This window comes from Trichogramma pretiosum, unplaced genomic scaffold, assembly GCF_000599845.2.
Source record: "Trichogramma pretiosum strain Unisexual culture from Peru unplaced genomic scaffold, Tpre_2.0 scaffold15, whole genome shotgun sequence".
In the NCBI taxonomy this organism is placed as follows: domain Eukaryota; kingdom Metazoa; phylum Arthropoda; class Insecta; order Hymenoptera; family Trichogrammatidae; genus Trichogramma; species Trichogramma pretiosum.
This window is the reverse complement of record NW_019641686.1, coordinates 92,903-120,786: the sequence shown is the minus strand read 5'-3', so window position 1 is coordinate 120,786 and position 27,884 is coordinate 92,903. Positions and strand designations below refer to the sequence as shown.

Below are 27,884 nucleotides of genomic sequence, written 5' to 3'. Positions count from 1 at the left end.
GCATAAATTTAGTTACTTTTCACGAATAAATATTAATTTTTATCGACAATATATAGAACGTTATTTTTCGTACAAAAAATCGTCAATTTTCACAGGTACACATATATTATAATTTGTTTTCACAAATCAAGACATTACTATCGAAACATTTATTAAACACGACACATATCGAGTAATTAAAAAAAAAATTAAATAAAAAAATAAAAATAAATCTACAAAAGAGCTTTTTTAGACTCGGTTCGTATCACTTGTATGAACATACAAAAATTCCTACTTACTAAATTGAATAAATACTTGAACCCCATGATAAATGTATCGTTAATACAGAAATGATTAAATTGATATAATTACGACTACTACGAAACGTCGAATAAAGCGAGGTATCACAAGGCTCGCTAGCAAATATTTCGTCAAATTATTTAACTATTTACAAATGATAGAGTAATGTTCTCGGAATTAAATACGCGTTACGGTTCTAATAATAATGATAATGATCATAATAATTGTTATAATTTTAATGATAATGACACGTAACAAGCATGGTGGATCGTTACACCTGTCCGCGGCTCATGTAAACGGCCACGGCGAGCCACGCGAGCAATATCGTAAAGGACAGCTCGCAGTGCGTTGCCGACGATCCGACGAGGATCACATGCGGTACGACGTTGTTTTCGCTGCTGCTGTTATTGCTGCCGCCGCCGCTGCTGCTACTGCCCACGCCGTGATCGGTCGGCACCGTGACGATTATTTCGGGTCGCGTGGGTTCCGTCGTCATGGGCGTTGTGGGCGCCGGCGTCAGTCTGGGCGCCGCCGAAGTAGCCTCGAGCTCGCTCTCCTCGCGTGACTTGGCCGTCGTAGCGACGTTGCCGGAGCCGCTTCCGTCGTCGCGTCCGGCCACCACCGCCACCAGGTCGTCTTCCCTGTCGTCCTCGTCCTCGTCCTCCTCGCTTATTGTCTCGATGCCGCCGGCGCCCGAGCCACTGCCCGAGGTCTCGCGCCAGCTGTCCTCGTTGTCGATCCAGTCGACGTCGTTGCCATTGAAAGCCAGGCGCAGCCGATTGGTGATGCTGCCCAGCGCGAACATTTGCTCCTTCACAATGGCCGTGCGCGGACCTTTGGCCTGCACCTCCGGATTCATGTTTTGCGTTTCGCCGTTGGGCGAGACCGGATATATGTACTTGTCGATGTGTGTTCCGTTCCAACAATGATTCGTGTTACTCGGAGTCGAGGCCAAGCCGTCGTTGCAGAGCTTGTAAGGCAAATAGAGCCAGAACTGGCGTGAGTCACGGATGCGCTGCTTGATCTCCTTTACGAGCTTGTCGAGGGCAACGGCACTCGAAGAGCGCTCCTCGCCTCGGTCCCTTCCTCGAGATTTCGAGGCTCTCGCGACCGGCTCGTCCTCTTCCTCGAAGCTCAGCGATCGCAGATCGTCGATCTCGTGCTCGTCCCGGGGGCCCTGTGGACGGCTCCGTCGACGCCGTCGGCCCAGCACCGGTCGGCCGCAGCCCTTGAATACGCGCTGCGACACGTCGCTGCTGCTCTCCTGGAAGTTCATGATGGCCTCGGAAATCTTCAAGTTGATCGGCCGGACGAGCATCTCGATGTTGAAGGGCCCGAGCAATCGATCGGCGATCTTGTCGACGGCTTCGACGAAGTGATTCCAGTCGACGTCGAGCGCGGCGTGCTGTGCCAGGCAGCCTTTCATCACGTTCTCGCACATGTCGTTGCAGGCCAGAATGTTGCTCGATACGCCGCTGCAAGACGGACAGGCGGTCATGCGCGTGAGGGCTTGAGCGCAGTCGTTTGATGTCTTCAGCTCTTGCATGTTCTTGAGTACGTCTGAAGCCACTTGAAGAGCTTGACTGAAAGCTCTAGTCGCGATGAACGAGCGCTTGATTTGCACTCCCAACTTTTGCGGCACGTCGCCGAAAGGCTTCATCTCTTTCATGAGATTACCCACGCATTCCAGGTACTTATTATCAAATTTGTACTGACTGTTTAGAACTGTAAACATTTTTTGATACAGGGTATTGAAAAATGAATCCATAATGTCATCCAAATCTACTGCACCCTTAACATAATATTTTTCTAATTCTCGGAATAGATCTAAAAATACATAAGAATTTTGTTCATAAAGTATACCATAGGTCTTTTTGAACATTTCATGAAAGTTCTTTTTACTCATTTTCAACAAATTATTGAAAAAGTCATGAACTTTGGTGGCCCTGTTGTGAAAGATATTTTGCAATCTCAACAGAGTATCCTTGGTTGCTTTGTTGAAATTATTAGTGGCCCATGTTTGTAAGCGAGTCTCCATGTCAGGAGAGCAGCAAACTTCACCACCATTTCTGATCCCTCCGCAAGTTTTTAATTCGCGAGAGGAAACAGGCCCTTTAGGAATGTCATTGCTCTGGAAGCCCTTTGACATAAAATAAGGTCTCACAGAGTCACAGCTTAACGTGGAAGATGATACCGCTGTGGAAGCTGATAATGTTGATATGGCTCCATGACTAAGAGTCAGCAACATTATTATTGGAATAATCATTGTGGAAATTTATTGAAGTACAGTTTCAATAAATGAATAACAATGGAAGAAATTGCAGATAATACTGGACAGTACGTTGAGAAGTACAAAGATCAAATGTAATTGTCAAAGCAATTCTGTTTATACATCAACACCCCACTGAGAGTTCATGAAAGCACTGACAAAGTAAACAGCAATAAGTGTCCGTAGACTCTGGTAGACTTGATAATGCTGCTAATGGCCTCACCATCTCCTGAAAAATGATACAAATTAATTACAGACTGCACTCACATTCTGTGGCATTCTGTGCAAGTAGAAAAGCGCAGTATTTTAGATTATAATTGAGTTGGAAAGTAGTACCTGCATGCCTTAATAATTACAGCAATATATACTCTCTCTCGCTCTACAATTCCATTAAATTGCCAACGGCGCGTTTGCTCAAATGAGTCGGATGACAGTACAAAAAACAGTAATCGAGAAAAAATAAAGCGCGCGTCTAGCTTTTCAACCGGTGTCATCGTTTCTCTCCGCTGAATCACGATTTCTCGCAAAGTAGATAAAAATTTTTTCTCGAAAAACGCGCGTGAAAAAAAAAGAAGACAGACAAGAACAAACACGGGACTAACGAGTCGCGGATGCAAAAGTAATTTCGCTGGTTTTATAACAAACAAACAATGATATGAAAAGAAAAAAAAAAGAAAAAACGAGGCCACGAAAATAAGAAATACAGAAACGCGAAAGACAAAAAAAAGTGAAGCGAAATTCGCAAAAAAAGCCACCTACTTGGCGTTCACTTCTCGTTTTTTTATTCACGTATTCTGCTGCATATATGCCGTTTTCTTGACTGCCGCTCTCTCTCTCGGCACCGCAGTCTGGCAGATCAATGATAAAGCCAAACGAGAACAGCAGTAGCGGCGGTGTATATACACAGGCACATACAGCATCGCTATGTGCCGAGCGAGCGAGAGAGAGAGAGAGTGTGTGTAAGTGCAATGAGATGAAAATAGCGCGTTTATACGTGTGTGCAACGCGTGCGCGTGTGAGTGCAAAAAGGTATAATATTATATAGACGCGCGCAGTGGAGTGAGAGAGAGTTTTTGTATAGGAGAGGGAGAGACAGACGCAAGATAAACAGTTGGGATATTATAAACAAAACGGAAGAGAAGCGCAGCGTCGACTGTCGGCGTCAGACAAGCAAACGGCCGCTCAACAATATCAAACAAAGCGTCTACCGCAGGCATATAAACGCGCAAGACGCGCGAGGAAGCGCGCACGAGCGCATTGCAATTAAAAGAGGCGAGTGAGAGAGAGAGGAGAGAGAGAAAGATTGTATAGCGAGGGTAGGAGAAAGAATCAAAGCCGCAAACTTACGGAAATTTGTTGCATCCGAGAGGCGACGACGTCGACGAGCTTGGCCGTGTAACGCTGCTGCGAGTTCCGCGTAAAATGGAGTCGTCAGCGGCATCAGCAGCAGCTGTATCTAGCTGCATGTCTGCTAGACAACGGAGAACGATTCGCCATGCAGAAATTTCTCCCTTAGGTAGTGTAGCCGTTGCGGGTGCGCGCAGGCGGCACAGCAGCCACTCTTTTCCCCCCTATATACGTGAGCGCACTCGATAAGACACGAGCCGTAGTATACAGACACTGACGGGCGCTGAACTGCGGCAAGATTTAAGGTCGTCCGACTGATTGGCATATGCACACTTATTAACACGCACGACTGCAAGCCGAGAGCGAGTTAACGGCCGTCGGTGCGGTTAACAGTAATTAACGACAATTCGCCACTTGTTGTTCTATTCTAACACCATTCAAGTGTTGCACTTTGTATGAGGGAGAGAAAATATCTCCGCAAGACACTCACGGTAAATAATATATAACATACACACTGGCACTGACGTATGAGAGAGAGAGAGTAAAGATTGCTTGGTGCACCACTGTAAAAGCACTGCGTTACAGGCACACATACACAGTATACACACTCACTTGGATGCACTATATCGTTATACAGGCTTAAATGCAGTACATAACGTTTATTACATAGGCTGAGAGAGGCGGTGCACTGCAGAGAGAGTACACAGACTGCGCGGAAAGGCCAGAGTCCGCGCGCACTTGTGCCTATGTATACCTATGTATATGCTCGTAACGTTTCACGTTCGGTCGAGTCTCGGCAGCTCAGCGCGATCTCTGCGCTGTAAATGTGCACCGCTGCTGGCTGGATGGTTGGCTGCTGTGGCTCGGCGTATACACGGAGCCGCCGTCGCCGCCGCCGCCACCGCCTGTGCTGAAACGCGAACGTCGTCGACCCCTTTCTTCCTCTCCACCTCCTTTTATTCTCTTTCTTTCTCTCACGCTCGCTCTTGCCCTCTCTCTCTCTCTCTCTTTCGCAGTACCTATACGTGTACCTTATAGTGTATATGTGTGTGCTGTGTATGTGTGTATACGCGCTCTGATCTCACCTACCGCAGTCGAGCTGAGCGGACTATTCGCCGCGCCGCCGCATATTTCTCATCCGTCTCGCTCGCACACCTGCACACAGAGGCCACTTACACACACAAACACACATACGAAATACACACATGTGCGAGGCATAAGGACGGCGCAGCGCAGGTATATATATGCTATATGTGCGTTGGAGCAGCAGTAATAGCAGCAGGAGCAGCAGCAGCAACAGAGAGAGAGAGAGAGAGCCTGTGCAGAATATGAGAAGAGAGAGGGAATCGCGAGCGCTTTCCTCTTTCTCTCTCTCGCACCTGTGGCACGCGCTGAGCGTGCAGGCGAAGGATCTTAAAATCCTTCGGCGGCGGTGGCGGCGGCGCTTCAACGTTTATATACACACTTACACGTACAGGGACGCGCTCGTATTGGTGCAATCGTGTGCACGAAGGCAGTTCGCTCTTGTCCTTGAATGCACAAAGCGCACAGGCATCGAGCGAAGAATTCACCTAGTTCGAATCGTACTTCCTCGAGGATATGCGAAAAAGTACCTTCACCTTTGCACCGAAGCTTATCCCCCGTATATGAATTATGATTGGGACGCAGAGCTCTGCGGTACTATCGATGCCGAGCTTTTTGAATCTAGCAGCAGACTACGAGTGCGATAGAGAGAGAGAGAGAGAGAGAAGTCGAGATTTCGCTCATAGGGGGAGGTGAGAGAGAGAAGCGTCTTTTCTCCCTTCGAGAGTTATTGGAATGTCCGGCCTTTATAATGGCCGACTACGACGACGATTCGTGCCGCTCTGCACAATATCACGTACACATAACTCACACAGGCGCATACAGAGAGAGAGAGAGAGCTTGAAGCTCTAGCAACGTTGGTGCTGCACACGCTGCATCTGTGCTCTGTAGTGCCTCTCTCTCTCTCTCTCTCTCTCTCTCTCTCTCTCTCTCTCTCTCTCTTTCTCGTGCTGCACACGCGTCGCTCTGCAAAACTGTACATGTATATAGGTATATATGTGTTTCGCCAACATCAGCCCCCTTTTATTATATGGGCTTTTAGCGTGTATAATCAGTGCTGCCGTCGCCCGGCTGGTCTCTCGCTGGCTCGCAGCTCGCTTACGCCTCGCCATGCACCTCGAGCTCTTTGTTCACGCGCGCGCGCTATGCCATGCTTTGCCCTATAGCTTTGCCATGTAGCTTTGCCATGCTCGAGCCATCCTATGTTATGCTATGAGTGCAGCCTTATATGCAGACTCCGCACTTGTGTATACCTATATTCGTATGTATACATGTATAGCGTAAGGCAATGTGCTTTGCTGCTTTGCTGCTGCATCCGATGTTGATGCAGCTCTAATGTAACTTGCATCTCAAAGCCAGAGGTATTTATTTGAACGGAAAAATACGCGTGGCGCATTCGGGCGTGCACACGCACGCATATATGCAGGCAGACACGACTCGATGATTGACGCAGCGGCTATATAGACGTGACACGCGCGTGCCTGCTCGTAAAAAAACCATGTATAGCAAGTATAAAGTACGTTTTTTCATATACATATATAGCTGTACGTACAAGAATGTGTAGGTAAGATATTATAAAGTCGCTCGGCTACTCCGCTGCGCGTTGACAAACTGTCAGAGAGAAGCAGCGAGTCGGTACATATATATATTAGGTACTTGTGCGTGCGCTCGCTGCATAATATCGCTCGCGAGAGATCACTCTCTTTGGGAGCTCTTTTTACTCTTTCAAGAGTGCGCCTACGTACATATACCCTCGACTCGCTCGCTCTCTGCACTCACACGTATACCTATTTACGTGCAGCTATGCATCTCGCTTCAAAGTGTATACGTCTCGCTGCAATATACGCGTGCTACACCGAGTACTTACTTCCTCTCTCTCTCTCTATATATATGATATATACATCTTGGGTACTCTCGCGAGCCGAGCCGAGCTACTCGCGCACCGACGATTGCGATTTCGGAGCATATATACCTGCACCGAGCGAACTTCTATGGAGCATGAATCAAGTTCGAAAGGGAGGATGACGACGGAAATGACGACGCGATGACGAAAAATTGCTGCGAGCCACTGCTCCGGTACATTATGTACACAGGTTATATTCGTGCATAAGCCGCGGCTCGCTGATTGCAGCAACGACACGGCTAGTATATAAATGGCTATATAGGCTGCATGAGAGGCGCCGACAGAGCAAAGAAATAAAGAGAGATGGCAAAGCTATGAATGGCCGAGATCGGAGCAGACCGAATTGCCACCCCTACTGTGCGGATCGCCGCTTCCTCGATCTTTCTTTCTTATCCGGCTTCGCTCGCAGGTATACATACACACCTATATATACCTGCAGAGCCGAGCCTATTATGTGTGCCGCTACACCGGTCCATATAACGATAGATCTGTAGAGCGCTATACCTACAATAATATCGAACTAGTATTAGTCAGTTTAACGCTTGGCCATAGGTGTAGAGATGCTTTGCGATTGCTTCTCTCTCTCTCCTCCTCTTCTCACTCTCTTTCTCGCTTCTCCGCTTTTGTGATCATTTTGGGATAGTCTCGTGCGTTTGGCCGAGTATTTTATTTTATGTAGGCAGCTAGTCCGGTCGCGTAGCTTTTCAGCACCTACTCATCTCCGCTATGTATGTGTACGCCTCGCTCGTATACATATCAACGCTATACTAATACACCCATCCTATTTGTAGCCTATAGAAAAATGCCTATCTCTACACCGTCTAATATCCAATACACGTTACATTACAGCTATACGTCGATTCCAGAATTACCCATGGAGTATAGATAGATGCGTATGTGTATTAAAGGAAATTGCTGCACGCCTGCTGTGTGCTGTATGGATATAGGCGTGTGGACGTTGGCGCGTGCTCTGCGCCTCGCTCGGATAATATGCTTCCAGAATAGGTCTATATGTGCACGCTTATTTAAAGGCTGACCGCAAACTTGCAGCAGCAGCAGCAGCGGCAAATCTGCACTACGGCGCGGCGCACAGGTAGAGAGAAGTGGCGGCAGCGGCACACACACCTGTTATGACCGGTACCGACGGGTATATTATAAAATGCGTCATCAACAGGAATTTCCACGGCGGCGTGGACTGGCCGCGATTTCTTTTTTCACCTTCGTCTTTTTTGCCTGCCTGACAGCCTGTGCCTACCTACCTTCTTTCTTCTTCTTCTTCTTCTTCTTCTCTTTGCCATTATATAGCTCGGGCGCATCTCGGGCGCGTTTTGCGGAACCCGAGTATCGCCATCTCTTTGCTGCTGCTGCTGCTGCTCTTTGCGCTTGATGCAATACCTATTACGTGTTATATGAGCTCGAGCAATAGCGGCATAAAAACTCACGAGCCACGACAAAGAGGATGTATCGATTTATTATTATTTACCTCTTGTAAATCGAGCGCTATATAAGAGAGAAAAAGAAAGAGAGGCAGGAACACGAATTTCCAGGTGCCAACTGGAAATAGTTCCCTCGCGCAGCCTCTCAGCTACATATACAAACGCATATGTATAATATATAGATGCAGCAGGCATGTGGCCGTGAGTGGGTCTCGTGCGTGTGCGAGAACGAGAGAACGAGAGAATGAGAGAGAGAGAGAGGAGTACAATACCGATGAATTTCTTTTGTGTGTAATGTGAGAGTGAGTATGCGTGTAAAGGCGACCGGCACAGGAGCAAAACCTATTGAATGTGCCGCCGCCACCACCACCACCGCCGCCGCCGCGCACTGCCTGTGTATGTGCCAGCCTCTCACGAATAAGCTTGCGAGGATCGTGGAAAGATGTTCATTCACCTGAGTGGCGAATTGGGGCCCCGACGCTCGCACACGTATACGACTGCACAAAATTCAACGCTTTACCTGTGTGCGAGATGAGAAAAGTGGAAGAAGAAGATGAAGAAGAAGAAGCTCGGAAGAAGGAGCAAGAGGGGAGATCACGTGCCTTGCTGCAAAAATATATGTTAGAGAGACAGAGAAAAGAGAGCTTATACGTATACGCGCTGTGCTCGGCTCTCGCTTATAAGTTCTGCATTCCACAGCGCAGCAGCAGCAGCAGCAGCAGCAGCAGCAGCAGTGACCAAAGAAGAAGAGCACTTTACCTGGTGCGCCTGCAAATCTTTGGAGAGACGCGAGAGGCACACGGCGTAGGCCGGATAAAAAGGAGGAAGAAATCGTATTATATACGCGAGGCGCACATGTATCCTATATACGTGCAACCTCTGCATATATAAGCTGCGGAGCACCGATACATACGTACTTACACATACGTATACGAGTGAAACGTATACTTGGCGAAAATTACGCTCCGAATGAAGAGAGTGGATACGGGCAAGGGAGGAGGGATTCGAGCGATGTGATCTTGCCTTTATGTACTTGGAATTTGCGGATGTATGCACACACAGATATGTGCACGCGAGCGCATAACGCGCAGGTACGTACACATATATATAATACTGCACACGAAAGATGCTTTATTCCGTTTGAGAGAGAGGGCAGATGTACACAATGGCTCTTGTATGTATAGGTACCGGCCACTCTCTCGTATACATACATGCTCGTCCTTCGCTCGTTTTTTTTTCTGTGAATCGGCATCAAAAAAAGGAAAAAAATCTAATTGAAGTTAAGAGTATTACATTAGAGCATACTACATCAACGGTCGAGCTCGAGCTTACACGGCCATAACAAAATATAAGGTGTGAGCTTGCCGTATGCGAACGTCCGATGAATGAGCGAATGGCACGACGAGGAAAGAGACGTGAACGACTGCGACCAGTGATTTTTCAATATATAGAGAGAGAGAGAGAAATCGCGAGCGCGTGTGTCTGCGCTCATACATACGCAGTCGATTTTTCAAGGAGCGCGCAGATGTGTTGACATATGGCACATGTCCATTATATTCGAAAGCGCATCGGCGTTCTACACGTTATATTGTATTATACGAGCGCGGATACACATATGCAGCAGCCAGCGTGATTTATTTCACGCGGAGCGCTCGCAACGACGACGACCATTTAGAATATTCATTATCGCTGCTGCACAGCTTCCAAAACTCTTGTGTATATAATTGCGACTCGTGCACGCGATTCCTTCGTGCGGATAAATTGGAGTTCGTTTGAAAAGGGGGGAAAAAGCCTTGGCCCCGCAGTGGCGCTTCGCGTTTTATACACCGATTGCCGATCTGTATTTGAAGCAATTTTGTATTTATATATTATAGGCGATTTTGCGTCTTGCGTGCGGCCGATCGAGAGCTCGAATGCTAATGAGAGAGCTGCTAATTAGAACCGGATGGATTTTGCACCGATTCACGCTCTAGTCTCTCTTTTCTTTGCTTCCATCTGCTGCTGCTGCTGCTGCTGCTGCTTCTACTATACTACCTCTCGGCACAAAGGAAGACGAGAGAGATAGAAAATTTATAATCTATAATATCGAGAAACGTTTGGCAAAGTTTCGGAGACTCACTGCGGCCGCGGCATTCCAGACAACCACTTTCGAAAAAAAAAGGATGCGTGTATTATACATACGTATACGGTGAATGTGTATACTTACATACAAACATACATATATCGACGCATATATGTGTACAGAAAAAGGAGCAGAGATCTGCGAAAAAGAGAGAGAGAGAGAGAGAGAGAAAAAGGAAGATTCCGATTCAGAGAATCGCGCGAACCAAACGCGGCGGCTTCGTGTGCCTGCGAGTTTATAAAACGCGTGTTTCTTTGCCAATGTGCGAGTGTCTGTGTGCTTGCCTGCGATGTCTTCGGTAAAATCCTATACGCTTTTTGATTTATGCGAGGCACCCTGGGCCCAGCCGCGCGATACACGTCGTCGCTTCTTCTCCTTGCTTGCCTCTTCTTGCTTCTTAGCGTCGAAAATTTCTTCGAGAAAGAAGTGGAGAGAGAATGAAAGAAAGAGACCTAGAACCGATACTTACTTATTATAAAACCAATAATACACCGCTTGGGCCGAGAGCGGATTATGTAACAACTGCTCGAGGAGCGAGGAGCAGTCTATAATATACATAATGTATTGATGGGGCCTTTATAGGCGCACATGTGGATAATTGATATTCTTTTGATTATGCGCGAAGAAGAAACAGAGGCGCGCGCGAGCTTAGGCGCAAAAATATTATATATATCTGCTCGGCCACAAAGGAATATCGACGCGCTTATAATAATACGCGCTGCCCCGCTATTCTCATGTTATACACACAATATCACAATTCGTACATCCTTTGGGGATTATCTTTAATTGCTTTCTCATTTTAGACAAGTTCGAAAAGGTGAAATTAGAAAACGAGATGGATTTATACGAGCAAGACAGGCTGGTGTGAGACCGTTTCATCGCGTCGACCAACGCGCGCGCGATTGTGAGATATGGCCGGCTAGTGGCGCATAAAGCGAGAAAAAAATAAATAAATAAAAATTACGAGCTCGCGCGCGTGACAGCAGTCGTCGACGACGTCGCGCTTGACGTACGCCACTACTACTCCTACTTGTATACATCTCGAACAAGTGCCAATACATTCGGAGCAGTGTGGCGAGCTTGACGAATTTAAAGTCCTCCGCGCTCGAGCCTCGACTTTTTCACTGTAGTCGATTTTAATATTTACTCGCGGCCAATATCTACTTGAGGCCATTTAGCTCGTCCGGACGATGGCTACGAGCTGCCTATATCCCATATACTCTTAAACAAACACCGTCTCTCTGGACTCGGAGATTATTATATTGTAGGAAGAGCCATCGGCAGGTTTCGGCACACAAAGCTATATGGAAGAAAGATGAGCAATATACACGATACAGAGCAGCGATAATACAAAACAGAAATCTCAATATTGACACGACGACTGGGCGGTTGCTTGACGCGACTGACTGGCTTGAGTGTTAAACGCGTGCTGAGTGCGCTTTCCGACCAAATAGCCGCTCTTGCTCCACACACTCGCATATAATATTAACTTTCATAGAAACCGGAGGATAATAAAAAAAAATTATCTTCCGGTTCGATCGTGTTATGATTGCTCGTGGTTTCTTTTTCTTTTTACTTTTTCCACGGTGCGTTATATTGCCGCATTATTCAATTTTTAAATAAACAATTGAGAAAATTACTAGAGTTGACAAAAAGAGAGGTCGTTTTCGTTGACATAGTGTGACAAATCGTCCGAAAAAAAACATATCTTTTACCTTTTTTTGTTTAACTTTGTTTTGTTTTTTTCCATATAACATGTATGATTGAGCGTCAAGGGACGTGTGAGCTCTTTCACACGCGCAACAATCCTACATAGGTGTTAATACCACGAAGCTCGTCCGCACGGGAGCCTCTGAACGCATGGTCAATTTTCTTGATTCAAAAATTACCTCTCTTTCTCTCGAGCGATTTTTTAATCGATTCGCGCAAAGCCATTTCGAATCATTTGTCAATTAGCCTCAAGTTGTATTTGAAATCAAGTAGCGAACGAGTTTAAGCGTATAGAGAATTTGACGAGTACGATGAACTATGTAGGATTTATTATATGTATTAGGTATCTATTGGCGCGTGTGTGAGCTCGCTCGCGAAGATGCTGCTGCTGCTGCTGCTGCTCACTCGACAGTGAGACTGAGCGAGAAAGAGAGATTTAATTCAATGAAAAGACTAAATTTATGCATGACGGTTCCGATGAAAGACGCGAATAAATCAGTTGTAAGACGGATTGAGCCAAGCCGAGCGAAACGAAAATATGCTCGAGAGCCTCGCTGAGTTCTCTATGTGCGTAAGGACTCTTGAGACGACTACACACACACTCGTCTCACGCAGGGACAATCGCGCGCACGGGAAGTAATCAGGCTTTCATTCGTAATTACCTGCGGGAGAAAAAAATATCGACACGACAAAAGGATTCGAAGGCTTAAATGCGTATATTTAAAGTGGACGATCCGGCCCTCACGCAGGCACGCATCACGCACAAAAGAGAGACAGGATGAGCCAATTTAAAAGTGCGCGTCGCCTACGAGCTTATATGTACGTTTATGCCGAGATCAAGGCATTAAAGGTCCGTTTAAAAACGCCGAATTATGTCCAAAGAATTGCTTTATGAGGGAAAATTCAAAAAAGCACATTCTAGACGACGGCGAACTTTATACGGCGTGCCGTATAACGATATGAAAGGTATGCGCGCGAGGGCCCAAGGTTGGCTCTGCTGGAATGTGAAAAAATTTGTGAAAAAATTCGATCGAAAAATGATTGTACGCGTTTGCGATCGGAAAAAACGTGTCGATACAGGTAACAAAGCCGTTGAACAAAAAGAGAAAAAAAAAAGGAAAAAGAAGAAAAGGAACTTGAACGGCAATTCAAGGATGCACGTGGAGGGGAATAGAAACGAAAGAAATAATAAAAAGTGCCTCCGCTTGATACACGTGCATGAGTCAGTCGAAAAAAGGCGTCAAGGGTGACGAATGCAAGAGGCGAAATATGTACAGGCGCAAAACGGCGTCACTCCAAACTTGAATGAACGGAGGAAATTAGCCGCGAGAACACGCGTAGGTGGTCACGAGGCATCTCTCTTTCTCTCTCCTTCTCTTTCGTCCCTGATCGGATCTGTGTGTATAAAAGTTGTCATGTAGAGTATATATATATCGAGGATTACGCGAGCGATACTTGAAAAGCGAACCAGCACATAATATGAGGATTAGAAGCTGCGGATGAAAGTTTTGATATATATACGGAGAATCAGCGCAATGTGTGCAATAGTATGTAAGAGAGATCCGGCATTGCAAAGCACCGCTCGCGGCAGGATTAATAGATTTTTAAAATGTGACCGAGCGCTTAATGTAGACGATCCCACGTGTATAATAAAGACATGTGCGCGCGTCTCTCCATATACAAGCGGAGCATTATATTTATAAGGAAGAAGCTGTCGCGCGCCCGAGAGATGCACGTCGCAGGCAGCGGACGTCAAGTCGAAAGTAGCTCTCTTACGTATATATAGTGAATAGAAACTCGTCGACACGCTTCACACATTCAGCATGTGTGTGTGTGTATATACACACCGTAGGTCGCTCTATACACATATACACATGCTATCGACGATCTATGTCAAAAGGCTCTCGGCTGTTTACGCGCGAGGCTTATACCTATCCTATACGTACCAGGCCGCGCAGAGGAGCTCGATTCACCTATACCTATACATGGTATATCGAGAAAAAAAAGATGAAAAAAAAATTGACGAAACTCATCGCTACGGTATTATACATGACGTATCGATATATATCACGCGGACTTTGACGATTTGTAACAGTGTCGATAATTACGATATTTCAAAAGACTCGTATATATTAAAGTCGTTGCTCGGGGATATTATGTGTACCGCACACGAGACGCGAGAAACCTGCGCCGCGACGAATAATAACATATACACAGTACATGATACACTCAGCAACAACGAGAAATAAGAGAAAAAGACAAATCGAAGCCAATTGGATATTCAGCATTTATGCGCCATGAATCATGAGCTCGCGCGCGCGACTATCGAGATCTGTCGAAAAATTGTTTTAGCCGAAAATGATATCTTTATGAATCATGATAATTAATGTCGGCAATTTTGAGAAAATAAAAAAAAGAAGAACAAAAAAAATTACTCTACACGCGTCTGGTCGAAGCAGAAGATACACTAATGGCACGAGTTCCGTCTCTCTCATTCCCTTTCGCGAGGCAGTAAAAATGACTATTTAATGCAACAAAAATGTTTTTCGGTATTTTTATGATTTTATTAAAAACCACACAGCTGCTACAGAAAGTTTTATAGGCGCGCGCGTTCGAGCTCGATCGCATCTTCGAGTCGATCGGTTCTACCGTTCCAAAGATAAAACCTCTTTTTTCTTTCATTAACATTTTATGTGTTACTTTGGCCGCCGATGTATACGACGAGTAAAAATAAATGCATGACTCCGCACAGGTGGAGCTGCTCGGGGAAAAAGAGTCGGCCTACGGGTCAATGATTTTGCACGCACTAATATGTACATAACTATAATACACTATCGCGCAGCATCATTATACGTAGGCAACGTAATTGTTTTATCTTATTCTAGCATGTGTTGCGTCGAGTTATGCTTTTGTGCCTACAATGACAATTATGTGAACGTTACAATTAAAAATTGCCGGTCTTGGCCTTTCATCGATTCAACCAGATGAAAAACACGTTATTTTTAAAATATGCCTGTTTTGTTGTGTGCGCGATACAAAAGAGTAAAAAAAAGTTCAGTAGCAGCTGTGGTTGAGTTTTGTCGTTGTCGCTCGCCTCTCCATCATTTTATGTCGTTCTCATAGGGCGCAAATTTGTAATAGATGAGCTGATTGGACAGGTAGACGTAGAGCAAGTAGAAAAGGACGAAGACGGCCACGCAGGCCATTATCACCAGTGTCACGTAGAGCACGCTTGGTCGTCGTTTTTTATACCTGCGTAACAGCAACGACATGAAAAAAAGGTGATGAAAAATAAGCTCGTCGATCGCTTCCTTAATGTGGCAGTCCACTAATAATATTATTTAATTACCATAATCCGGCCTTTAGTCGATACGAGTCGTTATCTCTCACTGACGATTCTTCGTTCACCAATGAGCTATCGGCCTCGGGCTAGAGCAACAGAACAAATTAAAAAATTATACGCACAAAATCAATAACTGTTGAGATTTCGATAAGCAACAGAAGCCAAACATTTTGAACATTTTGAAATCATCACTGAATATTTATATGTACGCAGAGCCTTTTAGAAAATATTTGAAAATGTGAAAAAGCTCGGAAAAAGCTAAGAAAATCTTTTCGAATCTGCCACAGTTCCACAGGATATGTTTTGAAACTCACGCTCATTTCGATGACGACCGAGTCTCTCGTCGCCGAGTCCGGTTGCGGCCTCGTCCAACGATTGATCCCGAAGGTCTCCACGAAGATGTCGGACCTAGCTCGTCGCCTCGGATGCGACGGCGGCTCCGACGGCTCGAGCTCGAGTTCGTGCTCCTCCTGCCTCGACGACTCGCTTTTGTCTTCGCGCAAACTCGCCGACTTTTTCTTCAATAATTTCTTCTTCGTCGTTTTGCTGGCGTTGTCCATTATCGCGCCTGGGGTAGTTTATCTTTTTTATTTGTTCTCGTCGGCTCGAAAATTCGACGATCGTCTCTTTCATCGAGGGCGAATTTCTCAACTAAGCGAATGTGCTGGGTGTGTTTGCGAGAAAAACCTAAACACACAATTACTGGACACATCTAATGCAAAGAAGGGGTAATTTCGATTACTCATGGGCAGACAGTTTACCTATGGCTTCAACAGTGTAAACGGTGTGAAAATGAAAATGTCAAACGCTCGAATCATGTGTGTGTGTGTGTGTGTACAAGATAAGCTTATGGTAGTATTTATATACATTTTAACCCGAGTCTATTCGCATGAAATCAATTAAAATCCATGAATGTGTATAAAAGCTACATAATATGTAGGGCTTACACCGGTAGGTTGGCATACCCCATAAAAATGTAAAATATAGCTAAAGCAGTAACGGTCATTAGTTCTGGGCTTTTCGCGTTTAAATTTCGGGAATAATAATAATTTGGACGTCGCGCGGCGAATCGCCAAGACAAGATTAATCGCTTAAACTGTGATCAAAAAAACCATGTTATTCGGTGTATCGTACGCAGCGCACACATAGCACATTCCCCGTATAAGTAATCGCGATGAGTTGTCAATTTATCGATTGCAATAATTTAATCGTCGGATATTCTTAATATTTCTGGATAAAAAATGTGTCTGAATCCGATGCTCGTTGATGCTGCGGCTGCGTCTAAGCCGCGTTGGCCATCGTTACACGTTATTTTTTCTATTTTCCTTACATTTGAAAAGAAAATAGCTGCCGATTTTTAAGCTGTTTCCGGTAAATTATTAAAAAAAATATGGAAGAGAAATTCTTAAAAATTCTATGAAGTAGGTATTTCATTAGTCATTTAATAAGTTTTTATTTACATGTTGAGAGCCTAATTTTGCCAATCAAAATGTGTAAATATAAAATGATTGATAGAATAGTACAACGCATGACACACTGCATTCTAATCAACCCTTTTCAAGGTAAAATAATGTTTTAGGAAAAAAAAAATTAAATAATGAGATCTTAATGACTTATTAATTAACCATTGTCCAAAAATGCATCTTTCGACGCAAGGCCGATGATCGACCTGAGAATACAGTCATTATTTTACCGCTCGGAGGAAGTTTTTTTAACGAAAAGGTATTTTCGCTCGAGACTGCGTCCCGAAACGATGAACGTGGTGCCATCTGAAAGCCAAGCCAAGCCTCCAAATTCACGAAAACGCCGGACTGCGGCCGACATCGCACCGCTGCACTTGGCTGCGTGCATTCGCAGTTTCGCACACAGATACGCGATTATATTATACACTTGCGACTCAGCGCGAGTGTGTCATTAGTTCGGAACTGCTGCTGCGCTGCGTCGTTTACATCTCTGCACCCACGCAAACTGATCGTGGGCATTGTTTTTTCCTATTGCATGCGATTTGCAGTTAGCAAAGGTAATTCGATCTATCATTTACTACTCCTGATGACTCAATTACTAGATTCATAAGTAATTTTAATGTATTATATTTTGCGTCCGAGTTTCTGCTCGAAAATCGCAAAGTTGTCCGCAAATAGCCGTCGTTATCAAGGTTATGTTGTTATGCTTGACGTTTTACAAAATATTCTCATTGAATGCTCTTTATTTACAAACAAACATGAAAAGTCGTTATTTTGATCGAAATTAAATCAACGAAAATTGAGTTGAATGTGCATCTTGAATATCATCGAGCCGACAGATATATTTATATTTAAAATAAATCGATAAGTGCGGCGTACACATATATAATACCCATCATGCTAATCTTTTGTCATTTCTTACAGATAAACCGCCACATTGGAGATGCAAACGATCAAGTGTGTAGTTGTAGGAGACGGTGCGGTAGGTAAAACCTGCCTGCTGATCTCCTACACTACCAATAAATTTCCATCAGAATATGTACCCACTGTATTTGACAATTATGCTGTCACAGTAATGATTGGTGGTGATCCTTACACCTTGGGCCTGTTTGATACTGCTGGTAAGTCCAAGACTAAATTGTTTTGGTCTAACTATGATGTTCATTATATTATACATGATAAAATTTGAAAGCAGAGTCATAATAATTTTTTTCAACAGGTCAGGAGGATTATGATCGTTTGCGTCCTTTAAGTTATCCGCAAACAGATGTATTTCTCGTTTGTTTTTCTGTGGTTTCCCCATCATCTTTTGAGAATGTCAAAGAAAAGGTAATTTTTTTTAAACAAAGTAACGTTAATAAAGATGCCAATGATAATTAAAATTATATTAAAAATCGTAGTGGGTACCAGAAATAACACATCATTGTCAAAGGACCCCATTTTTACTAGTTGGAACTCAAATTGATTTAAGGGATGATGTTGCTACAATTGAAAAATTGGCAAAAAATAAACAAAAACCTATTTCGGTTGAACAAGGAGAAAAGCTGGCTAAAGAATTAAAAGCTGTCAAATATGTAGAGTGTAGTGCATTGACTCAGGTCTGTAAAATCTCTTGCCTTGAATATTAATTTTGCGATTAAAATATTTATGTGTCTATTTGATTTTTTAGAAAGGACTTAAGAATGTTTTTGATGAAGCAATTTTAGCTGCCTTAGAGCCCCCAGAACCACCTTCAGGCAGAAAGTGTCTTGTATTGTAAGATGGTACTAGTCTATGAGAAGCTAGATATTCATGATTAGGTAATTTTGAATTTTGTAAAACTTGAAGTCATTGCTACTTTGTACCAATACTTTGATTGTAGCTTACTACTTGAATAAGCTCATAAATTTTGTTTAATTCAGTCTGTTACAGGTTGGTAAATGAAACTAATTTACTGGAAGCTATGGCAACAGTTATCCAATAACTACTTCAATGGCGACAGACACATTCCGTATTTTAATGAAACTTATGCGTAGAATAGAGACTCTTGAACTATTTAACCGCATATTATCAACAATTGTCCGTCGTCAATTACAATTGAATATTGCTTTGATTTTCAGAAATTCATGGCAACATTTATACTGTTTATAAGAAATATTCCGAACTTTATTTGTTGTTTCCAATAGGACTTCCATTTATACACCAAGAAACGTTTTTGGGACCTTATATACTTATATACAAAATACTCTTCATATAAACTTTTGCATTTGGCGAATTAATCAAAAATAAATTCGCTAAAACTATGGACTGATATACTAGGGTGATAGATCTTTATGATACTCGCGAATTGCATGAGTAAGTAGTGTTGCGCTAAGAAAAGTATGGAAAAACATCACAATTATCCGAGTTTGTAGAAATAATTTTATTACATATATCCAGCCATTATTGAGATTTTAATTTTACTCTATATGTTTGGGCAGTATTTTTATTTGTATTCTAAATATTTACTAAAAATATTGTAGAATTGAAAAAGAAAAACTTTATTCTTGTTGATATATATTTTATATGTGTATCACAAAGTCAGGTTTTGTAAGCAATTGTATACCATGTAGTGCAAAAATATTATTTTGTATTGCCTTCGAATGGCACTGTTATATTTATCAAATATTCGTATAATATATAGCCAATAACATTTTGATTTGCAAATGGCTTTTATTTATCCCTAACCAATTCTTTAAATTGTTCAAAAATATCAATAAAAGACTAGCAGTTTGGGTAAGCAGAATTTTAAATGAAAAATTGCATATAAGATATCAAAATTTGATTTATTGTTTTATCATTTTAAAGACCACCTTTGGAAGCTAATCTCTTATCACGCTCTTCAGCAATGGACAATTTGATACCCTTACCTCTGGGTAAACTGACATAGGGCTTGGTACCTTTGCCAATGATGAACACGTTGTTAAGGCTAAAAATATAAAATTTATGATTAGGGTTTTTTTTAACTGAAATATAATAATCAAAATATCATTGCATTGCAAATTGTAAATTTACCGTGTGGCAAAAATATGTCCTTGGGCATCTTTCACATGAACAATGTCGAAAGATCCTTGATGACGTTCACGGTTTACAACCGTACCAACACGACCCAAATTTCTTCCTCCAGTAATCATGCACAAATTTCCTATAAAAATAAAATTGATATAAAAATATGATCAAAACATATCAACTGAAATAAGTTTGCAGTGTAACTCCATAAAATCGTTATTACCGTTGTCAAAACGAATTGAGTCAAGGATCTTGCCTGTGGCAATTTCCAATTGAATTGTGTCGTTGACCTTGATGCAAGGGTCAGGGTAACGGATGGTTCTACCATCATGTGTTACCAAAAATGGAATTCCCTTGGGTCCAGTTTGGACGCGCTTGACTTTGCACAGTTTGTACTAAAAATTCAGAAAATATTTTTCATTATTGATGTACTCAAAAGTAAAAGTTTAATATTGATTCTTAATGATTTTTTAAATTACCGCAGCTTCAATTGGTGTGATGCGATGGATTGTAAAACGTCCCTTGACATCATAGATCAAGCGGAAGAATTCGTTTGTCTTCTCAATGGTGATGACATCTGAAAGAGTATTAAAAATTAAAATATGATAATCTAAAGCTATGTAATACTATAAAATGATTCAATTAGTGTTTTCAATCTGGGTAATACTGAAGAAATAATGACAATTAAATCAGTGACCTAAGAATGAAATTTTACTTTTGGTCTTGTATATCAATAATACTCATGATGAAAGTATTACTGTTCTTTTAATAGACCTTTAGATATACAACAGTTGTGACATTTGATACATACCCATGAACCCAGCAGGGTAGTTTGAGTCCGTGCGGACTTTGCCATCGACCTTGATCAAACGCTGCATAACAATTTTCGTTACTTCTGAATTGGTCAATGCATACTTGAGACGATTTCTCAGGAAAATCACCAAAGGCAAAGATTCCCGAAGCTTGTGGGGTCCGGTGGATGGTCGAGGGGCATAGACACCCCCCAACTTATCCAACATCCATGCCTTAGGGGCATTGAGCCGTTTCAAATGCTTTTTAGGTCCACGCGCCTGAAAGTTAAAAATTTCATGATTAGTATCCACTTCATGGTATTAAGATCAATGAATATATTTCTTGAACTTTTTATAGCAGATACAATAATATTTCATAAACATTGTAAACTATTTACTTGTCATCATATGCCTACAAAAAAATATTAAACCGCTTTTAGGTTATGCACTACTCTAGTACTTAGCAAGTACAAAAACAAGTGAAGGTTTGGTTAATCGGATTTATAAATAAAGTTTAGAATAATACTTTTTTACAATCATTATATTGTTATCATGATTAACGAAACCGTCAACACTAAGAATAAAAAAAATAATCGTGAGTAAATAGTCTGACTAGGTTAGATTAATTAAAATAACTTTCTTCAATTGATTACTAACTTAAAATATTTTGCAAAGTCTTAACGTATAATTAGAATAATAAATTAATGAATAATTTATTGCAAAACACATAATTAATAATTTCTTCGTAAAAATTGTTAATAAAACTGACCATGTTACTGAAGCAGACACAACGGGTTCCACGTGAGAGAAAAGAAGAGGTAGCGCTCGACAATAGCCCATGAGATGGATATTGAGCGCCAAATTCAAATTTTTTGCTCGAAATAAAGAAGTCGTATCTGTAAATTTATAAAAAAAGTAAAGCGTTTTGAAGGACATATTAGATCTTTGAAACAATTTTTTCTTCAAAACACTTTTTTATGACCACTTAATTAATTGATGTTGTATTCAAATTTTCTACTTTATCTACTGCAGACTGTAACGTTTCCGATGGTATTAGTAGGTGATACGTTTAATTCCATATATTAGTGAATTAATCATTTTATATTTTACAATAATGACATGTTTAAAAAAAATAAACTGCCCTTTTGCAATACACGGTTCAAATTTTCTGGATAATAATAAATTTTATATTACCTATTAGAAATCATGTCCTCATGTCTATAAAGATCGAATGATTTCAGCGTTTAATCTGACCAAGGTTCAATCTTACATCTTATTATTTGGAAATTACGTAACTATACATTTTCGAAAATGAATCAGGAATATGGGGTAAGTAAATTCATATTTAATAGATCAATATTTTGTTTTTACTGTCAATATTACCTTTCAGCTTGTCTATTACTTTAAAATTTTCCATCAAGCAGACTCTTCAGTATATTTATTAAAAATGTTTCTCAAGTTAATTTCTAAAATTAAATTTATGGCCTCGTTTATCGACCTAAATTTCAAATCTAATTGATTGAGTAATATCCTGTTTTTCGATCATTGATAAGGCTAAATGTTGATAGTGTTTCTCGTTACAAATTTTCTGAAGACATAATAAATATTTGCAGGTTTATTATTTACCTGACAAGTAACAAATTTGAGTAGATATTTTCGGAAACTCTTCATTGAAAAATTTTAAAATTGATATTTTAGTCAATGATATTATTTTTATAATTATTTTCTGCGGAAACCCCCCATTTCGCAAAAAATTAACTTGTCATTGAGACCATATATTCAAAAGTTATATAATTATTTGCACTTGATATAGAAGGTATAATTTTTACCATATAGTTAATAAATTATTAATACATGATTTTTAAAATATAAATGTAGCAATATTATAAAATTAGTCGTATAATGATATTTATTGTTTGTTGGTTACTTTTTATTTTACTTTTCACGTTGCAAGGGTACAATTTTTTTCAACTTGGATTTATATACACTGTTGGTCCTTTCTTATCCATCCTCATTACTCTATTGGTAAATGCTGTAGTCTCTGCCAGACATAACTTGCTTTGAAAAAAAGCTTCACTTTTCTAAGTTTAAAATACTTATAATTTTAAATAAATTTTTATAATTCATTGAATATTGAACAAGCTTTTAATCAAAATAAACTTAAGTAGAAAAATGTCGTCAAGTTAAATCAGAAATCATAAAAAAAATCAACTTGACATTTATGTACGTGAGATGCTAGTCAGAGAATCCACATTTACATTTAATATGATATAGAAATTAGACGGAAAAATATTATGTGAAAGAAGAAATAAATAAATAATAAAACCTTGATTTTATGATTGGTAAGGTGCAAGTTCATGCACTTTATTCTGTTCCATGATGAAGTTTCTGTTTATCAGAATTCCCAAAATCGTACTTTACATGATGACTAAACATTTTTACAATACGATTGTTCCTACGTTTGCTTCTGTATGCAAAAATTAATTTTTGTCTATAACATATTTAAACTTTGCTATTAAATAAAACAATCAAAATCAATGATACATCGCCGATTTAAATATCTACGAACGCGTTGATATTTAATTGAAGTCAAAATTTTTGAGTACCTAAATTTTATACGTACAATTTTAAAATATTTTACAATTTATACTTGTCGAACGATCTTACATATCATAATGGCACGTGTGTTTTTTGTCTGTATAAAAAGTTTGCTTTACATATAGCTACACGCAGGTCTGGCATATATTTCGTTGTCGTAAAATGTCATGACCGCACCCTTTCTCTGGTCGCTAAAGTGTCTTTTGTCTGTTGTCATTAAAAAGTCTTTCGATTAAACGTTAATCCCGACGCAAAGATGAGCATTTTCAAACGCGTTTTTCGCCATTCCTATCATCCATTTTTCGTCGTGAAGAAAAATCGTCAGTATAGAAACGTCGGATAAGACGTTTGATAAGTCTCATTTTCGCAGCGTCCGTAGCACGTATAGCTCGCTTCACGATTCAAAATCGTGTCGACAAAGTTGAAATTAATTTTGAAAAACAATGAAAGAATGAGTTTGAAAAAGGAGCAAAAGCTCATGAAAAAAAAACAAGTAAGAAATGGTGCTCGACCCCACACGCATCGAGTTTCATAAAATAATGGCGCACACCTATGTAAGTGCGTATGAAAATTGTTACTCATCTCATCGCGCGCGCCTCAACACTTAAACGGATAAATAATTCCAGAGCTGCGTTGTCTGCCGTATGTGTGCACGCACATACTCATCGCTGCTTCTGCTGCTACGGCATTATATGAAGTAATCTTCCGGAGCTGTATCAAATCACGCGATACGTACGCGTATACGTGCGCGATATATACACATCGGGGGTAATACGTGAAGCAATAATCGAAAAATTAATCCATCGCGCCGCAGACGAGAGAGCTGCTCCGAAGCTGGAAATGGTATTAAAGCCAACAACGCGCGCGCGCGAGCGGCTATGAAATTATCTCAAGTGTGTTTGCGCGCATTAGCCCTTTGGATTGGCGGCCGAGCCATCATCGCGCCGTAATATACACATCAGATCTCTTCGATGGATATAAGTACATGAGCTCTCGCCGCAGTCCGTATACACACGATGCTCGCTCGAATATACTCCGATGTTTGCTAGTGGTAGTAGTGACGCTGGTGGACGCGGTGGTGCCTACCACCAACGGCGGCATCACGATCGCTTCTAATTGAACTAACCACAAGGTAGCGCAATATGCAACACGAGCCCGCGCGCGATCCTGTATTTGTGCGTATATCTTGTGTATATACACGAGAAGAGAAAACCACCCGGAGTATCACTTCGGGCGGCAATCCCATTATGCTATATCGTATATATGGATACGCTCGCGCGGCGCAACGCAACTTCCTCGGCGCAAAATGACTGTATCGTCCTGGAGGCTCGAGCAGCGAGATAGAGATGGATCGGACTCGCGCAGTTTCCGTTCTTGGCTCCTCGAGCTTGTGTGTGTATGTACGCAGTCGGCAGGGGAGAGACAGAGCACCGTATCGTCGAGAATATCTTACTCTCTCGCTTTCATTAACTCGAAAGAGTAGTCGAAATCGATCGTGCGGCTTCTTTCTGCTCTCGGCTCTCTTCCGCGCTCCGATGAGAGATGTTGCTGTTGTTGTTGAGTGCTAATGTAAGATGTAATTGCCGCGCCACCGAGCATGTAGATGAGTAAGTCGAATGAAGAAATTTAGTCGATGCTTTTGTTTACGTGCGTTGCTCCGAGGGGGTACCGTCCTGTGAAATTTGCCATGGTCTCGATTCGTCAAGTTCAGTCATTGTATGCCATTATTTTAATCGATGTAAAACGTTCTTTTGGGAAGATTGAAGAAATTATCTTCCTTCGAGCTTTCGATGGAGTTGGTGCACGAAAGCCAGCTTCATCCTTGGAATATTTGGGCCCTGAACAATTAAAATTTACAATCCGTTAGCGAATTCATTTGCCAAACTCGGCTGACTTTTATTTTTCAATTACCTTAGGCCGTCATCTCCACCGGTTCTTCTGTAGGGACCCGACTTCTACATTGGGTGAGCCAATCCCTGAATCTGAGGTAATGATACCAGAAGTAGTGACAAACGCTTTCCGACTTCGTTCTTATGTACCCGTAAAGTGCGCACAAGGCAACAAATACAACTATCCCAACTACGTAATAAACCACCGTCATCTTTGGAATTATTAAATTGTCTAATGAGGAGAGAGAAAGAACAATGATTCGACTAGAGTTTAGGTACAATACGTACTGGAAAATTTTCCGTTGGTGCTTTCGGATTTATACTGCTGTGTAAAAATTTTCTATTGTTGATCAACAACAACAGCGACGAGCTGTGAACGCGCGAAAGGCAAACGTTGAAAAAGTCATGATTTTTCACTTGAAATACTGCCCAATAGTTTTTCTCACAATTTAATCGTCCTCGAGGGAATGAAAAAAATGTATTTTAGCGAATAGCGTTTTCCTGTCTAAGTCAATTTTTAAAATTAAAAAAGAGATGAAACAATTGTATAAATTTGTAAACATTATGGTGGGCTAGATAAGTAGTGCCCATGATTAGAACACTCTGATATTTGATATTCGAAAAAATATCATCATTGGAAACTGCTGCAAAATGTATACGTATGCGTAAATTTCAATAACAATTGATTGAAAAGAACATTCTAGCAACCGTTTGTGTAGAGTTATGTAGTTGTGATTTACGTTAACCCATGTAGAAGGTGCGAACTGATGCAGATTTTTTAGCTTACGTACTTCTATGGTAGTAGTAAACGATGAAGAGAAATACGCTCATCGTGATTAAAATAAAAGTTTCGCTAAATGTAAAAGCATGCATCATTTTCAACATTTTGAGACAATTTTGGTCTTTTTTTATCTTTTCAATGATCATCTCTTTTTGATCTTACCGCTCCTCAAAACTTTTTCCGCAAACTGTGTTGAAAAACACTGCTAACGAGATAATATAGATTATTAAAATGGCCATATTAAAACTGCAATCTTCTGTACTTAAAAGCTTGATTGCTGGGTTTTTATTTTTCCAAAAAGAGACACTTCATCGATGCAAGGTGGTGACGTTTGAATCGAAAAACGTATATTATCGATTTATTCGAAACGTGTCTACACAAATTTGCAATAGAGCACAGCCAAATTCTATAACTGATTTAAATTATTTAAATTTTATCATCGAGTAGAAAAGCTGCTGCTCCGCTTGACAAGCAGGTACATTTATAATCTAACTCTTGGCCTCCGAATTTTTAACATCTAAATTCGCGATATTAAAAAAAGAAAGAGGCGAGACATCGTTGAAACAAACAGGCATCATATTATTACGCGCGCACAGATAAAGATATTAATTTCCAGGCACAAAGAGACTACACGTAAAAGAGACTACATATAAAAAAAGTCATAAATAAAAAGTTGGGAGAGGAAATTTTATCCGTGAAATCCATATGATGCGAGAAAGAAAGAGAGAGAGAGATACCTATAATATACTTAAGGCTGCTGCTGCTATACATAAGCGTGCAAAGCTCAAGTCTTATGAGTGTGCATATATACATATATCTCAACACTATTATAATGAGCAAATTTATCGATGTGTCGTTAGGCTCGCGACGCGCAATAAATATCGTGCCATTTCCGCGCTCTGTATATTTATAATAATATAAACCACGGGACAGGATTAAAAAAAAAAGAAGAGAGAGAAACACTTCCCAAAATTTTTCTCTCGCACCTCTTCGCAGCTGGAGCTTATTATTAACGTGCAGGGCAAACATGCGATTTTTGTGGTCCTCTCTTTCTTCTCTCTCTCTCGCTTTCTTCATTACTCATTTATGATCGGCTTATATGTTTATATGTATTCGCTGGCACACATACACATAGACACACAGGCTTATTGCGCGTGGGATCTACATAACGATTGTGGCTTAAAACTGCATGTGTGCGTGTGTGTCAACGAGGACCCCCTGCTGCATCCGAGTGCGAGATTTCACCGCAGTGACGCCTTACATATACATTATTTTTTACGCGCGCGTGTGGCCCTCTATTCCTTTATGTATCTGTGCATATCGTGCAGGTTTTTTTCTTTTTTTTGCTGCTGTTGCTGCTGCTACTCTGACGCCAGGCCCATCATCGATTTGTCCGTGAATTTATGTGTGGATTTGTTGCTCATTCTTAAGAGGCCATAATATATATATTTTTTTGGGCGCGTTCATATAGAGAACGCGAGGATTAGTTCTCTTTACTGTGCGCATATGTACCTGTTCTCTGTATACGTGTATGCGCATTTGTGATGGTGGCTCCGGAAACGATAAACTATTACACATGGTAAGGTGTCAGAATCTATATTGCGCGAGCGCCATTGTCCCATGGAGGGATTTTTTACGCCCTCCCGCGTATGCCGAGTGTTATTATACACATTTTCGTGACTTTTTTTTCCTTTTCTACGATCGTCGTTAGTGAAAATTTATGAGCTTGTACACAGCTCACATCGTGATTGCTCTTACTTCAGTCTGGAACGAGCGTAATGACATGATGCCTTTGTACTGCAGGTCGTTGTTAAATCGTAGTACATTACATCGATATATCTCT

The 27,884-nt window shown here is 41.4% G+C and overlaps 4 protein-coding genes and 1 long non-coding RNA gene across 5 annotated transcripts; 1 reads left to right on the top strand and 4 right to left on the bottom strand.

The window, feature by feature from the left end:
• Window positions 1–29: 29 nt before the first annotated feature.
• Window positions 30–4,741, bottom strand: LOC106649963 (glypican-4). The gene is made up of 2 exons (XM_014367694.2): window positions 3,896–4,741; window positions 30–2,777 (listed from the first exon to the last, which is right to left on the bottom strand). Exon 2 carries the CDS (start codon window positions 2,543–2,545, stop codon window positions 551–553), a length of 1,995 nt encoding a protein of 664 aa, XP_014223180.1. The 5' UTR covers window positions 2,546–2,777; window positions 3,896–4,741; the 3' UTR covers window positions 30–550.
• Window positions 4,742–14,689: 9,948 nt separating this feature from the next.
• LOC106650083 lies at window positions 14,690–16,264 on the bottom strand. The gene is made up of 3 exons (XM_014367871.2): window positions 15,807–16,264; window positions 15,499–15,578; window positions 14,690–15,401 (listed from the first exon to the last, which is right to left on the bottom strand). Exons 1-3 carry the CDS (start codon window positions 16,050–16,052, stop codon window positions 15,251–15,253), a joined length of 477 nt encoding a protein of 158 aa, XP_014223357.1. The 5' UTR covers window positions 16,053–16,264; the 3' UTR covers window positions 14,690–15,250.
• Window positions 16,265–17,264: 1,000 nt separating this feature from the next.
• LOC106649958 (cdc42 homolog) lies at window positions 17,265–19,385 on the top strand. The gene is made up of 6 exons (XM_014367689.2): window positions 17,265–17,512; window positions 17,880–18,076; window positions 18,175–18,284; window positions 18,356–18,553; window positions 18,625–18,754; window positions 18,857–19,385. Exons 2-5 carry the CDS (start codon window positions 17,899–17,901, stop codon window positions 18,712–18,714), a joined length of 576 nt encoding a protein of 191 aa, XP_014223175.1. The 5' UTR covers window positions 17,265–17,512; window positions 17,880–17,898; the 3' UTR covers window positions 18,715–18,754; window positions 18,857–19,385.
• A 355-nt stretch (window positions 19,386–19,740) lies between these two features.
• On the bottom strand, window positions 19,741–21,596 carry LOC106649959 (40S ribosomal protein S4). The gene is made up of 6 exons (XM_014367690.2): window positions 21,543–21,596; window positions 20,794–21,052; window positions 20,462–20,559; window positions 20,206–20,377; window positions 19,989–20,118; window positions 19,741–19,902 (listed from the first exon to the last, which is right to left on the bottom strand). Exons 1-6 carry the CDS (start codon window positions 21,543–21,545, stop codon window positions 19,776–19,778), a joined length of 789 nt encoding a protein of 262 aa, XP_014223176.2. The 5' UTR covers window positions 21,546–21,596; the 3' UTR covers window positions 19,741–19,775.
• Window positions 21,597–25,017: 3,421 nt separating this feature from the next.
• LOC106650027 lies at window positions 25,018–25,560 on the bottom strand. The gene is made up of 2 exons (XR_001339314.2): window positions 25,283–25,560; window positions 25,018–25,209 (listed from the first exon to the last, which is right to left on the bottom strand). It is a non-coding gene; the product is annotated as an uncharacterized LOC106650027 (long non-coding RNA).
• Window positions 25,561–27,884: the final 2,324 nt, after the last annotated feature.

Excerpts from the sequence above, each read along its gene's own strand:
- LOC106649959 (XM_014367690.2), bottom strand. Across the intron at positions 20,560-20,793 it reads CTACCCTGCTGGGTTCATGG|ATGTCATCACCATTGAGAAG; the intron begins GTATGTATCAAA and ends ATACTCTTTCAG. Across the intron at positions 20,119-20,205 it reads CTCAATTCGTTTTGACAACG|GAAATTTGTGCATGATTACT; the intron begins GTAATAACGATT and ends TTATTTTTATAG.
- LOC106649963 (XM_014367694.2), bottom strand. The coding sequence starts at position 2,545 with ATGATTATTCCAATAATAATGTTGCTGACTCTTAGTCATGGAGCCATA.
- LOC106649958 (XM_014367689.2), top strand. The coding sequence starts at position 17,899 with ATGCAAACGATCAAGTGTGTAGTTGTAGGAGACGGTGCGGTAGGTAAA. Across the intron at positions 18,077-18,174 it reads GGGCCTGTTTGATACTGCTG|GTCAGGAGGATTATGATCGT; the intron begins GTAAGTCCAAGA and ends TTTTTTCAACAG. Across the intron at positions 18,554-18,624 it reads AGTGTAGTGCATTGACTCAG|AAAGGACTTAAGAATGTTTT; the intron begins GTCTGTAAAATC and ends TTGATTTTTTAG.
- LOC106650083 (XM_014367871.2), bottom strand. The coding sequence starts at position 16,052 with ATGGACAACGCCAGCAAAACGACGAAGAAGAAATTATTGAAGAAAAAG. Across the intron at positions 15,579-15,806 it reads CGGTCGTCATCGAAATGAGC|CCCGAGGCCGATAGCTCATT; the intron begins GTGAGTTTCAAA and ends CTGTTGCTCTAG. Across the intron at positions 15,402-15,498 it reads CGACTAAAGGCCGGATTATG|GTATAAAAAACGACGACCAA; the intron begins GTAATTAAATAA and ends GCTGTTACGCAG.